Consider the following 15,666-nt stretch of genomic DNA (forward strand, 5'->3'; position numbering starts at 1 on the left):
CTCACCTTGCTCAGCTTGCCCATAAGCATGAACTTGGGTAGTGTTCCTAATGCCAGACCTGCCCCCATCTTGGCCATGATATTGACGCTTCGTAACTCCTTGATGTATGTGTCGATTAACTTGGCTGGAAAATAAGCAAAAAAATGTGTGAAGATAAACAGTTTATAACAAAGATTTATGTACATCTGAGTGCATCCCACAAGCGTATGAACTAAACTCAACTATACCATGCAATGTTGTTACTAAGCAGTCGGTGTACTAAAAACACGCAAAAAGGCACATACATATATTGTTTGGTTGCCCTTCCAAGACAAAAATTTGGAGGGTCAGTAGGTCGATCCTTTTTTTTTCATGGGCTCTTCCTTCATTTTCCTTCCATTTTGAAAAGGCTAGTAGTGACAAATGCTTGATCATTTTACGGTAAAAAATTGTGCATTTTTGGAGAGAATTTAAATGGAAACACTGCTTGTTTTTAATCAAATATGCATTTAATAAATAAAATAAGTGAATAACAAACATAAAATGTCCTTGATATAGTCCAAATCTAAGGTTTCTTCTAAAAAAGTGATTGGAAAAAGATTTAATTTTTTCGGTCAGTCGCTGAGGGCAACCAAACATAATTTTTATTTTTTGGCCTTAAGTATAACAACAGTAGATAGCAATTTAAACCTTTTCATACAGCTCAAATTGATCACTCACACAAGCTTTCAACACATGGGCTCTATGAATTTGTCAAACTGGTATTAAGGATCTTGATGACTGTGCCGTAGAAAAGGGGGAGGGATAGCTGTAACATCAGACTGTCTTTAGTATTCATTACAGAAAGCCATAAGGCAGCTATTATTATCATCCCTAGTTCATTATTATTACCTTGAATTTCAGGGATAGCTGTACCATCAGACCGTCTATAGTATTCATTACAGAGAGCACTTAGGGCAGCTATAGCATAGCTTTGGATGTCCACTTCAGTTCTTTGTAACCCAATAATGTTCTCATCTAGAATGAATTGCCAATGCTCTGTGGAGAATAATACAAAGCAAAATGTTAATATAACTTGTGGCAGCTATTGCATAGCTTTGGATGTCTGTTCTTTGTAATAAATGTTGTCATCTATTCCCCTTAGAAGTGATAATGAAACAGGATAACTACCATAGCAATAGGTGAATGCAAATTTTGAATATATTGCTCTGCACTTGAAGCCGGTTGCACTCATCACTTGTATATATCTGCAATCGTAAACTGAATACAATACCACTCTTTTCAAAGATACTAATCTTACAGGTGTGAGTGATTAGCATGATATGAATTTTCTATAGAATTATGAACCAGGTCTTTATTCAAAAAGAGCTGAAAGAAATCAAAGAAGACTTAACCATAAAGAAAGCGACTGAACTTTCTTGAGAGAGAGACCTACCTGGAGTAACTTTATTGATGGCGCTATATCAAACTGTTGACGAGAAGCATTTATGATGATGATAATCTTTATTCCTGTTCTTTGACACCTACAGTTCAATGCAGAGGTACCACGTTTACGCACCAGTGCAGCACGATATATTCTAAAATTGTTTTTACCTATTGCCATAGTAGTTAATCCTGTTACGTCATCATTTAGCTCCTGGGGACAGTGACATGAGTCTGTGCTCCAGTGTGTGTTGACTCAAACAACTGCCATGTTTACACATGTAATCAAAGGTGGTACATAAACTCTGACAAAGTACTGATGTCACTCTCGAGAGGAAGCCAAATGGACTATAAACTGAATTACTATATGCTCTGTAGTGAATAATTCAAACCAATGTAGATTGAAATGGGCCAGTCCAGTTGAAATCCACACACTCCGTATGGAAGTCATGACCTTAATCTCCTATGGTTGACATAAAGTCATAATTATGACTTCATGTCAAAATTGCTCTGTTGACCTATGAACACAGCAAATTTGGCCAATTCCATTTAGGTGTAAGTTGAATTGGGCAAATATGACAAAAAATCAGGTTTGAAAAAAAAACTCAACTAATTTCATATTATAAAATCGTACATTATGGCGTTAAGGTCAGTATTAAGGATAGGGTTAGGTTAGGGTCAGAGTTAGGATTACAGTCAGGGTTATGTTTAGGATTAGGGCTTAAATTATAGGTTAGGTTTAGGGCAAAGTTTAGGTAACAGACTTACCTATAATATCATCACCATGGAAAGGTACTTTGGACAGAGAAAGCTTCTCTATCAGTTTACAAGCGGCAGGTCTCAAGATGTTACCACTGATGCCTTTAAACATCTTGCCTATATCCATCTGGAGAAATGAAATTCAATATAAAATTATCTTTCATAAAACAGTATATCTATTGCATCGTTTATATGTCAGAAATAATTGTTGGTAGACACTATAAAAGATTTCTTTTGAACAAAACCAAAATTTATTGATGAATGTTCTCAGTCATCCAGTTGTAGTAACATGAAATTTGGAATTAAATCAAAATACTGGACTTACTATTTTTTAGCAACGCTACGTTGTGTGTGATACCATCACACTTCATCAGGCAACTGACCTGCTGGGCTGGTCATGTGACAGAATCCTATGTGGGTGAACCCAAACATGCCCTAAAATCCAGAGTAAACCAACATAGGCGGCCGAGCACCAACGAAGCCCAAAACTCCACTGTTTATTTACATCTCAAAGAAAGTGGTCATTTCATAAACATCGAGGATGCAACCATTTTAGACAAGGAGGAACAGTGGCACCGCCGAGGTATCAAATAGGCTATTTGGGAGAGAGTAGAATCACCATCACTCAATAAAAGGGGAGGCCTACGATACAACCTATCTTATGCATGGGACTGAGCCATCAAGCCGATCCATAGGCGTCTGCCACATGACCAGCCCAGAGGGTCAGTTGCCTGATGAAGTGTGATGGTATCACACGCAACGTAGCATTGCTAAAAAATATTAAGTCCAGTGTTTTGATTTAATTCCAAATTTTACAAAACCAAAACTTGTACTCTCTATTGACTGTTTCAACTATGTATTGTATTGTATTGTATTTGGGAAATCCCGCCTATTTTCAGGCGCACCACTGAGTAAGCAGTGTACTTTTTAACATCTATCTATATCACCATTTCACAACATTACTTAAACACAACTAATCTACTACAATCACTGTATTCACAACTACTACTGCCCTGGGACCTAGGGAGGGTGCAGGTAACAAACCCGGGGATGATCCCCCTACTCTTTTCGATAAGGCCTGCAACTTTTTACGTGCTCAGGTTTGACTCGTCTGACACACGGAACCGCCATTTTACATGACCATTCGAACCACGAGACGCCGGGCACCCACCGTGTACACCTGCACATTCTACACGGTGGATGGGAACGAGGAGAAATATCACAATTATATTCTACTAGACTGAAAGAGCTTATGATTATGATATTTCCGACCTATTGGAACTATTTAGAGTGAGCAACAAGGATCGGGCAGGATGGGGTTTCGAACCACGGACCCCTCGCTCAACTCTCCCTAATGGTCCTTAGACCACTAGGCCACCTCGCCCTATGATGCCTTGTTTATATGTATGTATGTATTATCAAGGATATATCCTACTGATTGTCTATTATGTAATGATTCCAGAGACTTACTTATAAACACTAATCACTCCAAGCTGGATAGCTTATTTTGCCTTCCACACTTTTATACTATACTTGCCTTTCTAGTAATGTCTTTCATACCATCCAACGTCTTCGCATCAAGGATATCTCCTATTGACTGTCCATTCTGTGCTGCTAGTATTGACAATGCATGTGTGATTTCTGCCACGGCTAACAGAGCACCATGCCTTGTGTTCAGATCAATGCCAGTCGTCAGAGGAACTAGTGATGGGAGAACTAGAAGGAAAAAAAGCAAAAACTTTTATAAGCTAATACGTAAAGCTTAAAACAAGTTTTTGTTTCATATATTTTGGAGAAATCCTTCTGTGTCAGGTGGTAGCTGAATGTTGACTGGCTCAGGCGGCAAGTGGCATGATAGAGCCGGCAACTTGTGAAACCACCTGGCTGTATGGCATTTTCCAATATACTCGGTTAGTTTGGTGGGGTTCATTATCGAACCCCAACGGTTTTAGCTTGTATTTATATTATTTATTAACATAGGCCTATTTGTTTGTGATATTTCAAGCGTTTTAACATTTCAAAATAATCCCATTCAATTACACGGTTGACGATGAAAATTTACCGAGTTTAGAGAATGCACGGCGACCACCACCTGGACTGGCTGATCCACTACCCAATCTGAATGTTGGTGGAGTCCTATGTATTTCCAGTAGAGAATCATAAAGTCTTGAAAGTTCACGGCCCCATCCCTGTTTAGGGTGGGGTTGGTTTCCTTTTTTTTGGTCACATAAGATATCAACTCACCGGTTTTGGTCATGTATTCTGGGGCTTTACACGTCAAGTTGTGTAGAGCCTGTGATGTCACCTCTCTTATTGCACTGAAACAGATAACAACAAATACATCTTTATATTAGTTCTTTATGCTTTGTGTCATAGGTTCTAACATAAAAAGTTGCTGCAAGTTTTGAGATATTTTCTCAAAATATCAAAATACTGTAAAGTGGAAAATTGCGCACAATTAATTTTTTTGCGATTTGCCAAATATGAACTGTTTGCCTTGTTTTTAAATATACACCGGGAAGAATTAAAATGCAGGAGGAAACAGGAGAGCCAGCAGAAAATCTGTGAGAAAATATCCAAATGCATGTTCATTCGTCTGTGAACGACAAGGACCCAAAACTGCAGAGGAATCTTGCTGTGTAACTCACCTGTCCCATTGACTCATCTTCATTTGAAATAAATGATCTATGAGTGACCATAGAGGAATCTTGCTGTGTAACTCACCTGTCCCAGTGGCTTATCTTCACTTGAAATAAATGACCTAAGAGTGACCATAGAGGAATCGTGCTGTGTAACTCACCTTTCCCAGTGGCTTATCTTCACTTGAAATAAAAATAATCTATGAGTGACCGTAGAGGAATCTTGCTGTGTAACTCACCTGTCCCAGTGGCTATCTTCACTTGAAATAAATGATCTATGAGTGACCATAGAGGAATCATGCTGTGTAACTCACCTGTCCCAGTGGCTAATCTTCACTTGAAATAAATGACCTATGAGTGACCAGAAGAATCTTGCTGTTTAACTCACCTGTCCCTGTGGCTTATCTTCACTTGATATAAATGATCTATGAGTGACCATAGAGGAATCTTGCTGTGTAACTTACCTGTCCCAGTGGCTAATCTTCACTTGATATAAATGATCTATGAGTGACCATAGAGGAATCTTGCTGTGTAACTCACCTGTCCCAGTGGCTTATCTTCACTTGAAATAAATGATCTATGAGTGACCATAGAGGAATCTTGCTGTGTAACTCACCTGTCCCTGTGGCTTATCTTCACTTGATATAAATGATCTATGAGTGACCATAGAGGAATCTTGCTGTGTAACTCACCTGTCCCTGTGGCTTATCTTCACTTGATATAAATGATCTATGAGTGACCATAGAGGAATCTTGCTGTGTAACTTACCTGTCCCAGTGGCTAATCTTCACTTGATATAAATGATCTATGAGTGACCATAGAGGAATCTTGCTGTGTAACTCACCTGTCCCTGTGGCTTATCTTCACTTGATATAAATGATCTATGAGTGACCATAGAGGAATCTTGCTGTGTAACTTACCTGTCCCAGTGGCTAATCTTCACTTGATATAAATGATCTATGAGTGACCAGAAGAATCTTGCTGTTTAACTCACCTGTCCCTGTGGCTTATCTTCACTTGATATAAATGATCTATGAGTGACCATAGAGGAATCTTGCTGTGTAACTCACCTGTCCCAGTGGCTAATCTTCACTTGATATAAATGATCTATGAGTGACCATAGAGGAATCTTGCTGTGTAACTCACCTGTCCCTGTGGCTTATCTTCACTTGATATAAATGATCTATGAGTGACCATAGAGGAATCTTGCTGTGTAACTTACCTGTCCCAGTGGCTAATCTTCACTTGATATAAATGATCTATGAGTGACCATAGAGGAATCTTGCTGTGTAACTTACCTGTCCCAGTGGCTTATCTTCACTTGATATAAATGATCTATGAGTGACCATAGAGGAATCTTGCTGTGTAACTCACCTGTCCCAGTGGCTAATCTTCACTTGATATAAATGATCTATGAGTGACCATAGAGGAATCTTGCTGTGTAACTCACCTGTCCCTGTGGCTTATCTTCACTTGATATAAATGATCTATGAGTGACCATAGAGGAATCTTGCTGTGTAACTTACCTGTCCCAGTGGCTAATCTTCACTTGATATAAATGATCTATGAGTGACCATAGAGGAATCTTGCTGTGTAACTCACCTGTCCCTGTGGCTTATCTTCACTTGATATAAATGATCTATGAGTGACCATAGAGGAATCTTGCTGTGTAACTTACCTGTCCCAGTGGCTAATCTTCACTTGATATAAATGATCTATGAGTGACCATAGAGGAATCTTGCTGTGTAACTCACCTGTCCCTGTGGCTTATCTTCACTTGATATAAATGATCTATGAGTGACCATAGAGGAATCTTGCTGTGTAACTTACCTGTCCCAGTGGCTAATCTTCACTTGATATAAATGATCTATGAGTGACCATAGAGGAATCGTGCTGTGTAACTTACCTGTCCCAGTGGCTAATCTTCACTTGATATAAATGATCTATGAGTGACCATAGAGGAATCTTGCTGTGTAACTTACCTGTCCCAGTGGCTTATCTTCACTTGATATAAATGATCTATGAGCGACCATAGAGGAATCTTGCTGTGTAACTCACCTGTCCCAGTGGCTTATCTTCACTTGATATAAATGATCTATGAGTGACCATAGAGGAATCGTGCTGTGTAACTCACCTGTCCCTGTGGCTTATCTTCACTTGATATAAATGATCTATGAGTGACCATAGAGGAATCTTGCTGTGTAACTCACCTGTCCCAGTGGCTTATCTTCACTTGATATAAATGATCTATGAGTGATAGGGTGTAATCTTCAAACTGAGAAATGTAGACACTGTGGAAAAAGCAACAATAAATTAATCAACAAAGTATGCAACAAATTATATGATACGTACACTGTTGCATGTGCTTACAACAAGAGGCACGGTGGTGCAGTGGTAAAACACTTCCGACTCATAATCATGAGGTAGCTCAAGGTCATGTGTTTGAATCCCTGCTGCATCAATGTGTTGTACACTTAGGCAAGGCTCTTACGCCCTATTGCCTTTCCTCAAAAAATAGTAACCTGTAACAAATTTTGCGAAGTTTGGGCAACTTTGGAGCTTGACCAGAACATTTCTTAGCCCATTTTCAATGAATTTCGAGACAAAAACAACAAATCATCAACTTCTTGAAAATGATTTTTGAATCAAATTCACAGAAAGTGATATTAATTTAGAACAAAGTTTTCTTAAAATGCCCTTGATTTCTTACAAGTTATATTTTGGGTAAATTGTTGTCGAGTTGTGTGCCATTTGAAGTGCCTGCACATTTTTGGCAACTCCACACGGAAGGCTGATCCAGATCAATGCACACTTCTGAGATGCGGATCAATGGGAAATTCTCTTGTGCATGCAGACGACACTGCCCCGTGAGTGCCCTGCATGCACACACACTGTAAAGCACATACAAGATGGATTTATACAGACAAATCAAATGTGCCATATTGGACCAAATTATCCATTTTAAGTAGTGCTTTAAGGAAGGGGTATGAACGTTTGGACAGTATTTATTGTGGGACATTAGAGCACATCAGACATATCAAATTGCATTCTGAATACTGAAGAATGGCCTTCTGATATCAAATATTTGATTTTTTTGAAATTCGCAATGTAATACACATTTTATGGCAAATCATTAAAAAATTGATATTTTTGATATTCAACAGTACTCAAGTAAACTTTATAAATCTGATGATTTCTACCTAAAGTGTATGTAGGTGGGATGAAAAGCCGACGATCAATTGAAAATTTTGACCTTCATTATTGAAGATATGGATTTTTTCCCCAAAACACACAAAAAAATTAGGTCTTTTTGGGAAAAAAATCCATATCGTCAATATGAAAGGTCAAAATTTTTAATTGATCATCGGCTTTTCCTCCCAGCTACATACACTTTAAGTACATATCATTAGATCAAAATTTACTTCGAGGACTATTATATCTCCAAAATGTGAAAAATATCACATTTTAATAATTTGTCATAAAATTTGTATTATATCATGAATTTCATAAAATTGAAAATTATTTGCTATCAGAAAGACATTCTTAGTATTCAGAATGCAATTCGATATGTCTGATGTGCTCTCATGTCCCACAAAAAATACTGTCGAAACGCTCAAAATGCTCATTCCAGTTCCCTTAAGAACAAATAAGAAATTAAAATTTCTTATTTGTTACCAAGAATCAAATTTATGTTGCTAGATAATGCAGTGAAAGTGGGTAGTCTTTATTAAGACCTTTTCAGTGATTTGTTCATTCAGAATATCTTTCAGCCGATTGTCATGTAATCACGTACATGTAGTACAATAGATGTAGTACATCAGTACAACTGACTGGCATATGCCTACCAACATTTTTTTCTGGACAGGTTGCAAAAGGGAATCACAAAACTTTGGAGCTTAAGAGAAGCTCATGGCTAATGACTCGATGGAGGTCTGATTATCTTGTTGGAAGCCAGATATCTGAAACTAAGCCAAAGTGTGACATCATCATCACTTTCAGTGGAAGCAGTATTTCGAGCTGAGATGAATCAAATGAGCAGGGATGTCGTCAGTATACCAGGACAATGAAAAATTATCATCACTTTCAGTGGAAGCAGTATTTGGAGCTGAGACGAATAAAATGAGCAGGGATTTCTTCAGTAGGCCAGGACAATGAAAAATTATCATTTCTTTCAGTGGAAGTAGTATTTGAAGCCGAGATGAATCAAATGAGCAGGGATGTTGTCAGTATACCAGGACAATGAAAAACTATCAGCACTGTCAGTGGAAGCAGTATTTGGAGCTGAGACGAATAAAATGAGCAGGGATGTCGTCAGTAGGCCAGGACAATGAAAAGTCATTAGTTTCTGATATTTAAAAAAAAAATTTATCGGGAAGTAGTATTTGGAACTAAGATGAAACAAATGGGAAGATGACATCTACAGTATCAGGACAATGAAAAGCCCACAGATACGACAGAAAAAGTCACCAGAACAAGTGTTGAATATTATTGTATCATTAAGCGTGAGACAAAATCAAACCAAACTGAGACCAGCAGTTCCAGTAGTGGGAAATGGTGCAGAATTCTGCTCTGTGCAGAACCAATGCAGAAGTACCCAACTACCTTCATGCAGTGTTTCCATATGTGAACAAAAGCACATTTTGCATCTAGACTACAGGTGGGATCTTTCTTTATTTTTATAATTATAGGAAGATGTACATGTACAAGTGCCTACTACTGATTCACAACTAAGCGACTTCTATGGTTGTCTGCAACAAAACAACAGTGTTTAGAACTGAATGTGCTGGACCAACTTCACCCAAGCATAAATTCCTTGAACTAGAATTTCATATTATACAAATCAGAGCGATATGACGGCACACTCTTGATGGGTGACTAAAATGTTGACCAATTGCCATCAAATTTAAACAGTAAATTTGTAACCAGGCTTGCTGAGATCAGTGACTCTATGGCATCTGTGGCAATCTGTTGCAATGGATAGCATCATTTCAAACTGGTCAGGTTGGACAAATGTCCTTTCAGGAGTTCCTCAAGGGTCCGTACTGGGCCCACTGTTATTTAACATCTATGCAAATGACCTCCACTTACACCTGAATTCAGTTTTTACACCTTCATAATATATAGCATAGATATGATAACATAGCCTGCAAGTGGTGGATATTACAGTGTCATGTCAAATGTCCTATTTTGTCATGTATTAAAGATAAAGTAGTACATTTCACATAAAACTGTAATATTTCTACTGAAGTAGTGAAAATAGCTATAAACATGCTTTTAAATGGAGCTTCAACTTTGTCAATACTGCTGTTTTCCTTGTTTTTTTCCAATCTATCATTTCAAAAATATCTAATGACAATTTTGATGACTTATCCTTCACTTTAAGCTATTTATACACTATTTTTATTTATTTTTTAACGTTTTTGCTGTGATCACTCAATGATGACTCAACTTTATTGGGGGCACGGTGGCACAGCGGTATGGGCTCTACCTCATAATCAGAGGGTTGCGAGTTTGAGCCCCGGCAGTGCCATCATGTTGTGCACTTGTTCAAGGCGCTTTATCTCACTTGCCTCTTTCTACCCAGTGGTGAAATGGGGAGCTGTTAGGAATATTATCCATTGAGTGCCGCCCAAAGGTATGAGCATGCCTTTAGCATTGTGTGGCAGCTGACATATTGTTACGACAGCGGAATAAATGTAAAGCGCTTTGATACACGTGAAAGGTGCTGTATAAATGTCAACATTTAATTTTTATTTAATGAATCTTGGACTGACCTGATGGTAAGGTATGTATGACTTCTGTTGCCTACAGCGAAATAATCAGCTGTGGTGGCGATGTCAATACCATGTGGGAAGGTACCCTGTCTGCCAACGTTCTCTTGGAAGGCTGCCTGCAAGATAATAAATCAAATCAACCAAATAATCACTACAATGATACAGATCAAACAATTATTCAATCAAGCAATCATTCAATCATTAACCCTCATGCACAAAAATCTTACGAAACATAGCCACTGTGTATGCCATGTGATGCGATGATGCAATCAGCCCAAGTCATATATATGCACGGTTGCTGGCTAGGCCAGAGAAACACCTGTGGCTACTGGCGTGCTGGCACCCGAGGGGTAGGAACTTCTTTGTTCATTTTCTTCCTTTAAAATTCCTTCTTTCCTTCCCCAGCACCAAAAACCCCAAGTCATATATATGCACGGTTGCTGGCTAGGCCAGCGAAACACCCGTGGCTACCGGTCGCTGCTGGCACCCAAGGGGTAGGAACTTCTTTGATCATTTTTTTCCTTTAAAAGTTCCTTCTTTCCTTCCCCAGTTGCTGGCTAGGCCAGAGAAACACCTGTGGCTACTGGCGTGCTGGCACCCGAGGGGTAGGAACTTCTTTGTTCATTTTCTTCCTTTAAGAAATTCCTTCTTTCCTTCCCCAGCACCAAAAAACCCCAAGTCATATATATGCACGGTTGCTGGCTAGGCCAGCGAAACACCCATGGCTACCGGTCACTGCTGGCACCCAAGGGGTAGGAACTTCTTTGATCATTTTCTTCCTTTAAAAGTTCCTTCTTTCCTTCCCCAGCACCAAAAAACCTTGTCAGTGTGAGGGTTAATGGATCATTCGATAATCAAACATCAACTGATCAATCAATCAATATATTTATAAAATAAATTGACAAAATAATCAATGAACAATTAATTAATGTCCTTTGTGTAAATCACATCATCATTAGCAGGCTGTATGGAGAAATTTCCCCATACCCACAACCTTGGGCTTTGCCCTTCTCTCACTTGCTGTACATTCAAAATAAGAAATCTTAAGAAGAAAAATAATATTTTGAAGGTCAAAAAGCATTATTATACGGGATTAAAAAAAAAAATTGCCCCTTTGGTGATGCCACTGCCCATCATGTACAATGACAGGATACTCTCATCTCAGGGCACAAGTCTGAACATGGCTGACATTTGCATATACCGTATTGTCTGTAATAAACGCCCCGGGGGCGCGGGGGTGTTGCATTTTTCCAAAAGTGGGGCGTTTATTAGAAGTGAATTTTCAGTGAAAAAAACTTTAAAATTGGGTTCAATTTTCCGATGGTGCTCCTGTAGAAAGGAGGGATTAACGACTAGCTAATATTACTACTGATGGTGATGCCCACGGAATCGCATGAAAAATAACATTTTCGTGGTAAAAAAACCAAAATTACACACGTAAGTGCATCATCAAGCAAGAATCTGATGAAATCTAACATGATTAGGTAATGCAATTTAGCTATCGTCACTGACAAGACTGACTGATGCAAGTTTTAAGCTTACTCACACTATATGGCATGGAAATGTTTGCATTTTTGTCAATTTTTCAATGAAGGGGGCGTTTATTAGAGAGGGGAGCGTTTATTACAGACAATACGGCACCTCGTTTTACATCTGAGCTCTTCTTCACTTACTGAGGCTGCTTTTCTACAGTTGATCTCTCTGTCAAACACCATAGCAATGACCAACGCATTCGCTATCTTTTTGACGTGCACCCTCATCACCTCTGGGTCATATGCCCTGGCAAAAGCCCAGCACACATAACATGCAGCATCACGTACATGAGCACCTACAAGAAAATAAAATCAAAATTCACACTTTTTGAGAAATGGTACATTAAATATAAGTATTTGTACTTATAGAAACCACTTAGTGACAATAAAAACAAACTGGCAACACAGGTTCATGACCATAGACGAAAAAGATAACAGACCGCGTACAAGCAGTCAAAGTCTCAGCATCACATGATAATGAGGGCCGACTGTTCCATTAAACAGGGGTGTGAGAGGCCTCAGACCAAAAAAGCTGAGAATTACTAAAAAAAGCTGAAAAAACAGTGTAAAAGCAGGGTAAAAACATCAAATATGGGCTGAAAATAAAAGAAAACACGTAAATATTAGCAATAAAAAAAGCTGAAATCGCAAAGCTGAAATTTCACACCCCTGATTAAATGCGACAGATGTAACTGCTACGTACTTGCCACATATTTTTACGGTCTATCACGATTACGCATAATCACAAAGGCATGCAATGCTCTATGGCATATGATATACATGAAGGCACGCAATGTTGGCATGATTGTTAGACATGGCATGATGGAACAATCAGTGCTCTTGAATATGCGAGAATTCACAGCATACAATGCACGGGGACATTGACTGTTGATACATGGTCTGTAGTAGTCTGTGTTCATGACAATTTGGTCAAAATTGACCCAAGATATGTGATAGAGTCATTAAGCAAGAAAAAAAGTATGCACTTGATGTACATTGCCTAAGATACAATTTTCAGTGTTGGAAATGGTAGATTTAGAGTGCTATAAATATATCTGCAACCCTTAAAAACATGAGAGGGTTGTTGCTATGTTTTATTACCGGTATCGCCGGCAAATTCTGATGAATAAAAAAATAAAAATAAATTTTGGATAAACATGATGGCAAGAAACATTCTGAGATTTTTTGTGGCAGAGGCATGGATGTTTAGGCCTGAAGAAAAAAATGACAATCTGGAAAAACACACACAATTTGGGCTACACAGCCCCAAACGGACTGAAAGTAGACAAGTGCGGCAATTTGGACATAAAAATGACAATCTGGAAAAAACACATAATTTGGGCTAAACAGCCCCCAATGTCAATTGATAATAACAGAGGTGTAAGCGGGGTAACGATCCACTCCCTGAAAAACATGCGAGCCAAAGGCGAGCACCTCGCCAAATTTCCGGAAGTGCATGGGGCTTGTCCGGGAATAGGCTGCAGGGTATCACCCCCTCAAAAAAAAATTTTTTGTGCTCTTTTATGACGAATTATCATCATCCAATCCCGGAAATGTAAAAAAAAAAATTATCATTTCTTTCAGTGGAAGTAGTATTTGAAGCCGAGATGAATCAAATGAGCAGGGATGTTGTCAGTATACCAGGACAATGAAAAACTTTTATTGAAAAAAAATGAAAAAAAAATTAACAGAGGGTTGTTGCTATGTTTTATTACCGGTATCGCCGGCAAATTCTGATGAATAAAAAAATAAAAATAAATTTTGGATAAACATGATGGCAAGAAACATTCTGAGATTTTTTGTGGCAGAGGCATGGATGTTTTGGCCTGAAGAAAAAAAATGACAATCTGGAAAAAACACACAATTTGGGCTAAACAGCCCCCAAACAGACTAAAAGTAGACAAGTGCGGCAATCTGGACATAAAAAATGACAATCTGGAAAAACACATAATTTGGGCTAAACAGCCCCCAAACGGACTGAAAGTAAACAAGTGCGGCAATTTGGACATAAAAAATCTGGAATTCTAAGATAAATTCTGAAAACTTACATCCCTGCAAAGGTCTACCACCCTGCAAAGTTTAAGAAAAATCTGAGAGGGTTATGTCCTCAACTGTGAGGTCCTAGATAAAATTGCTTCTTATAGTAGCAAGTAGCTCACTGATGTGGGATATCTTCCTTACAGATGGCTCTGATAGAAGTCATTTTTATCAGTACCAGAGTCATCAGTAGGTAACTAGAGGATTTAGAATAATTGCAGCATGGTAGGTATATATTGTGTTACAACTTTCCCAACAAGTTTGCCTGGTCAACGAGGTTGATGTCTAACATTGTTGGCCAGGCCGACTGGCCAGTTTTGTGCAGTAACTAAACACCATCAATTAAAAATGTTTATACTAGGATTTGGGTAGGTGACCTTGTCCTTACATATCACAATGTTCTTTTACACTGGTCAGGACCGTGGCAAGTTGGACACCTTTATCATCATGGATTATGTTTTGCCATAAAAACTTGAGCTTGTGTAACATTTTATGAATAAATCCAGATGTGCTGTTAACTCTTTAAGATTATCAACCATTGTAACTTACCCACACTGTAAGATCCTCTCTTCTCATCATAAGTCAGAGCCTTCAACACAACTGGTACCACTGTGATTAACAAATAGAAGAGTTAAATCTGAGTAGCCAATGTCAATTGATAATAAATTGTACAGCGAATCATGAGGCATTTAGTTTTCTATGGTGTCTAGGGCAATGTTTACTAAATATGTTTACTTCGTAGTGAACTTTCTTTCATTGAGGGAAGGCATGCTTATTTTCATCACTTGTTCTAGTGTACTTTTGTATTCCCATTGATCCTTGTTGTTTTTGCAGGTTTAGCACTTTTGTGAGCCTTGGAACTGGTAATATTTGGCTATCAAACTTTACCTACTTCTAATTCCTACATTTGCTGTTTTTGCCCCCCCCCTGCGTTTTGTCTAGTCTGTATTTTACTTGTTTCCCCACGTCAAGTTGGTGTACCTTGCTCTTTTTCTTTCCAGTTTACTAAACATTCAATTTCTATTGACAGCTAGCCCTCTTGGGGAATACCTGATGGGGTCAATATAATTAGGCAATATGCCTCTTCTTTATAACGCCTCAGCCATAACCAAGGCCAAAAAATTGTCAAGATAACACGATTCTGCAAAACTATGTCAAATTTGTTGTCTTACCCGCAATTTAGTATTCTCTGTGCAGTCCATGTAAGCAATAATCCAAATTGTCATGTAAATGACACAGAAACTGTACAGGTGTGTGGGTATACCGTATTTCCTCAAATAGTCGCTCCTCTTCAATTAAACGTCCCACCTCTTTTTTCAACCAAGATGTTCAAAAAATGCTGATATTTCCATGCTACCTTGTGTAGTAAGCTTACCAAAGTGCACACATGGTCATATGGCGTCAGTAATTCGCGAAAATCTGGTCGTAAACCCGGAAGTTATCATTCCTAAGTTCATAGTTCGTCATTTCAGTGTGAGTTTTAAGCTGACCTAATGATTTTATCTGGAATTATCATTCTAAAAA

The 15,666-nt window shown here is 38.4% G+C and overlaps 1 protein-coding gene across 2 annotated transcripts in view; it reads right to left on the bottom strand.

Annotated features, from left to right (window-relative positions):
* LOC140157406 (tubulin-specific chaperone D-like) overlaps positions 1–15,666 on the bottom strand; it is a 250,318-nt gene that overhangs the window by 199,842 nt on the left and 34,810 nt on the right. For both annotated transcript variants that reach the window (XM_072180591.1, XM_072180590.1), the window contains 9 exons: positions 14,692–14,751; positions 12,247–12,401; positions 10,574–10,689; positions 7,010–7,090; positions 4,405–4,478; positions 3,698–3,876; positions 2,170–2,287; positions 871–1,017; positions 6–124 (listed from right to left, as the gene is read on the bottom strand). In XM_072180591.1, coding sequence (XP_072036692.1) covers positions 6–124; positions 871–1,017; positions 2,170–2,287; positions 3,698–3,876; positions 4,405–4,478; positions 7,010–7,090; positions 10,574–10,689; positions 12,247–12,401; positions 14,692–14,751 — 1,049 coding nt within the window. The remainder of the gene's footprint in view (positions 1–5; positions 125–870; positions 1,018–2,169; positions 2,288–3,697; positions 3,877–4,404; positions 4,479–7,009; positions 7,091–10,573; positions 10,690–12,246; positions 12,402–14,691; positions 14,752–15,666) is intronic.

The sequence above is a fragment of the Amphiura filiformis genome, chromosome 7 (genome assembly GCF_039555335.1).
Source record: "Amphiura filiformis chromosome 7, Afil_fr2py, whole genome shotgun sequence".
NCBI lineage: Eukaryota > Metazoa > Echinodermata > Ophiuroidea > Amphilepidida > Amphiuridae > Amphiura > Amphiura filiformis.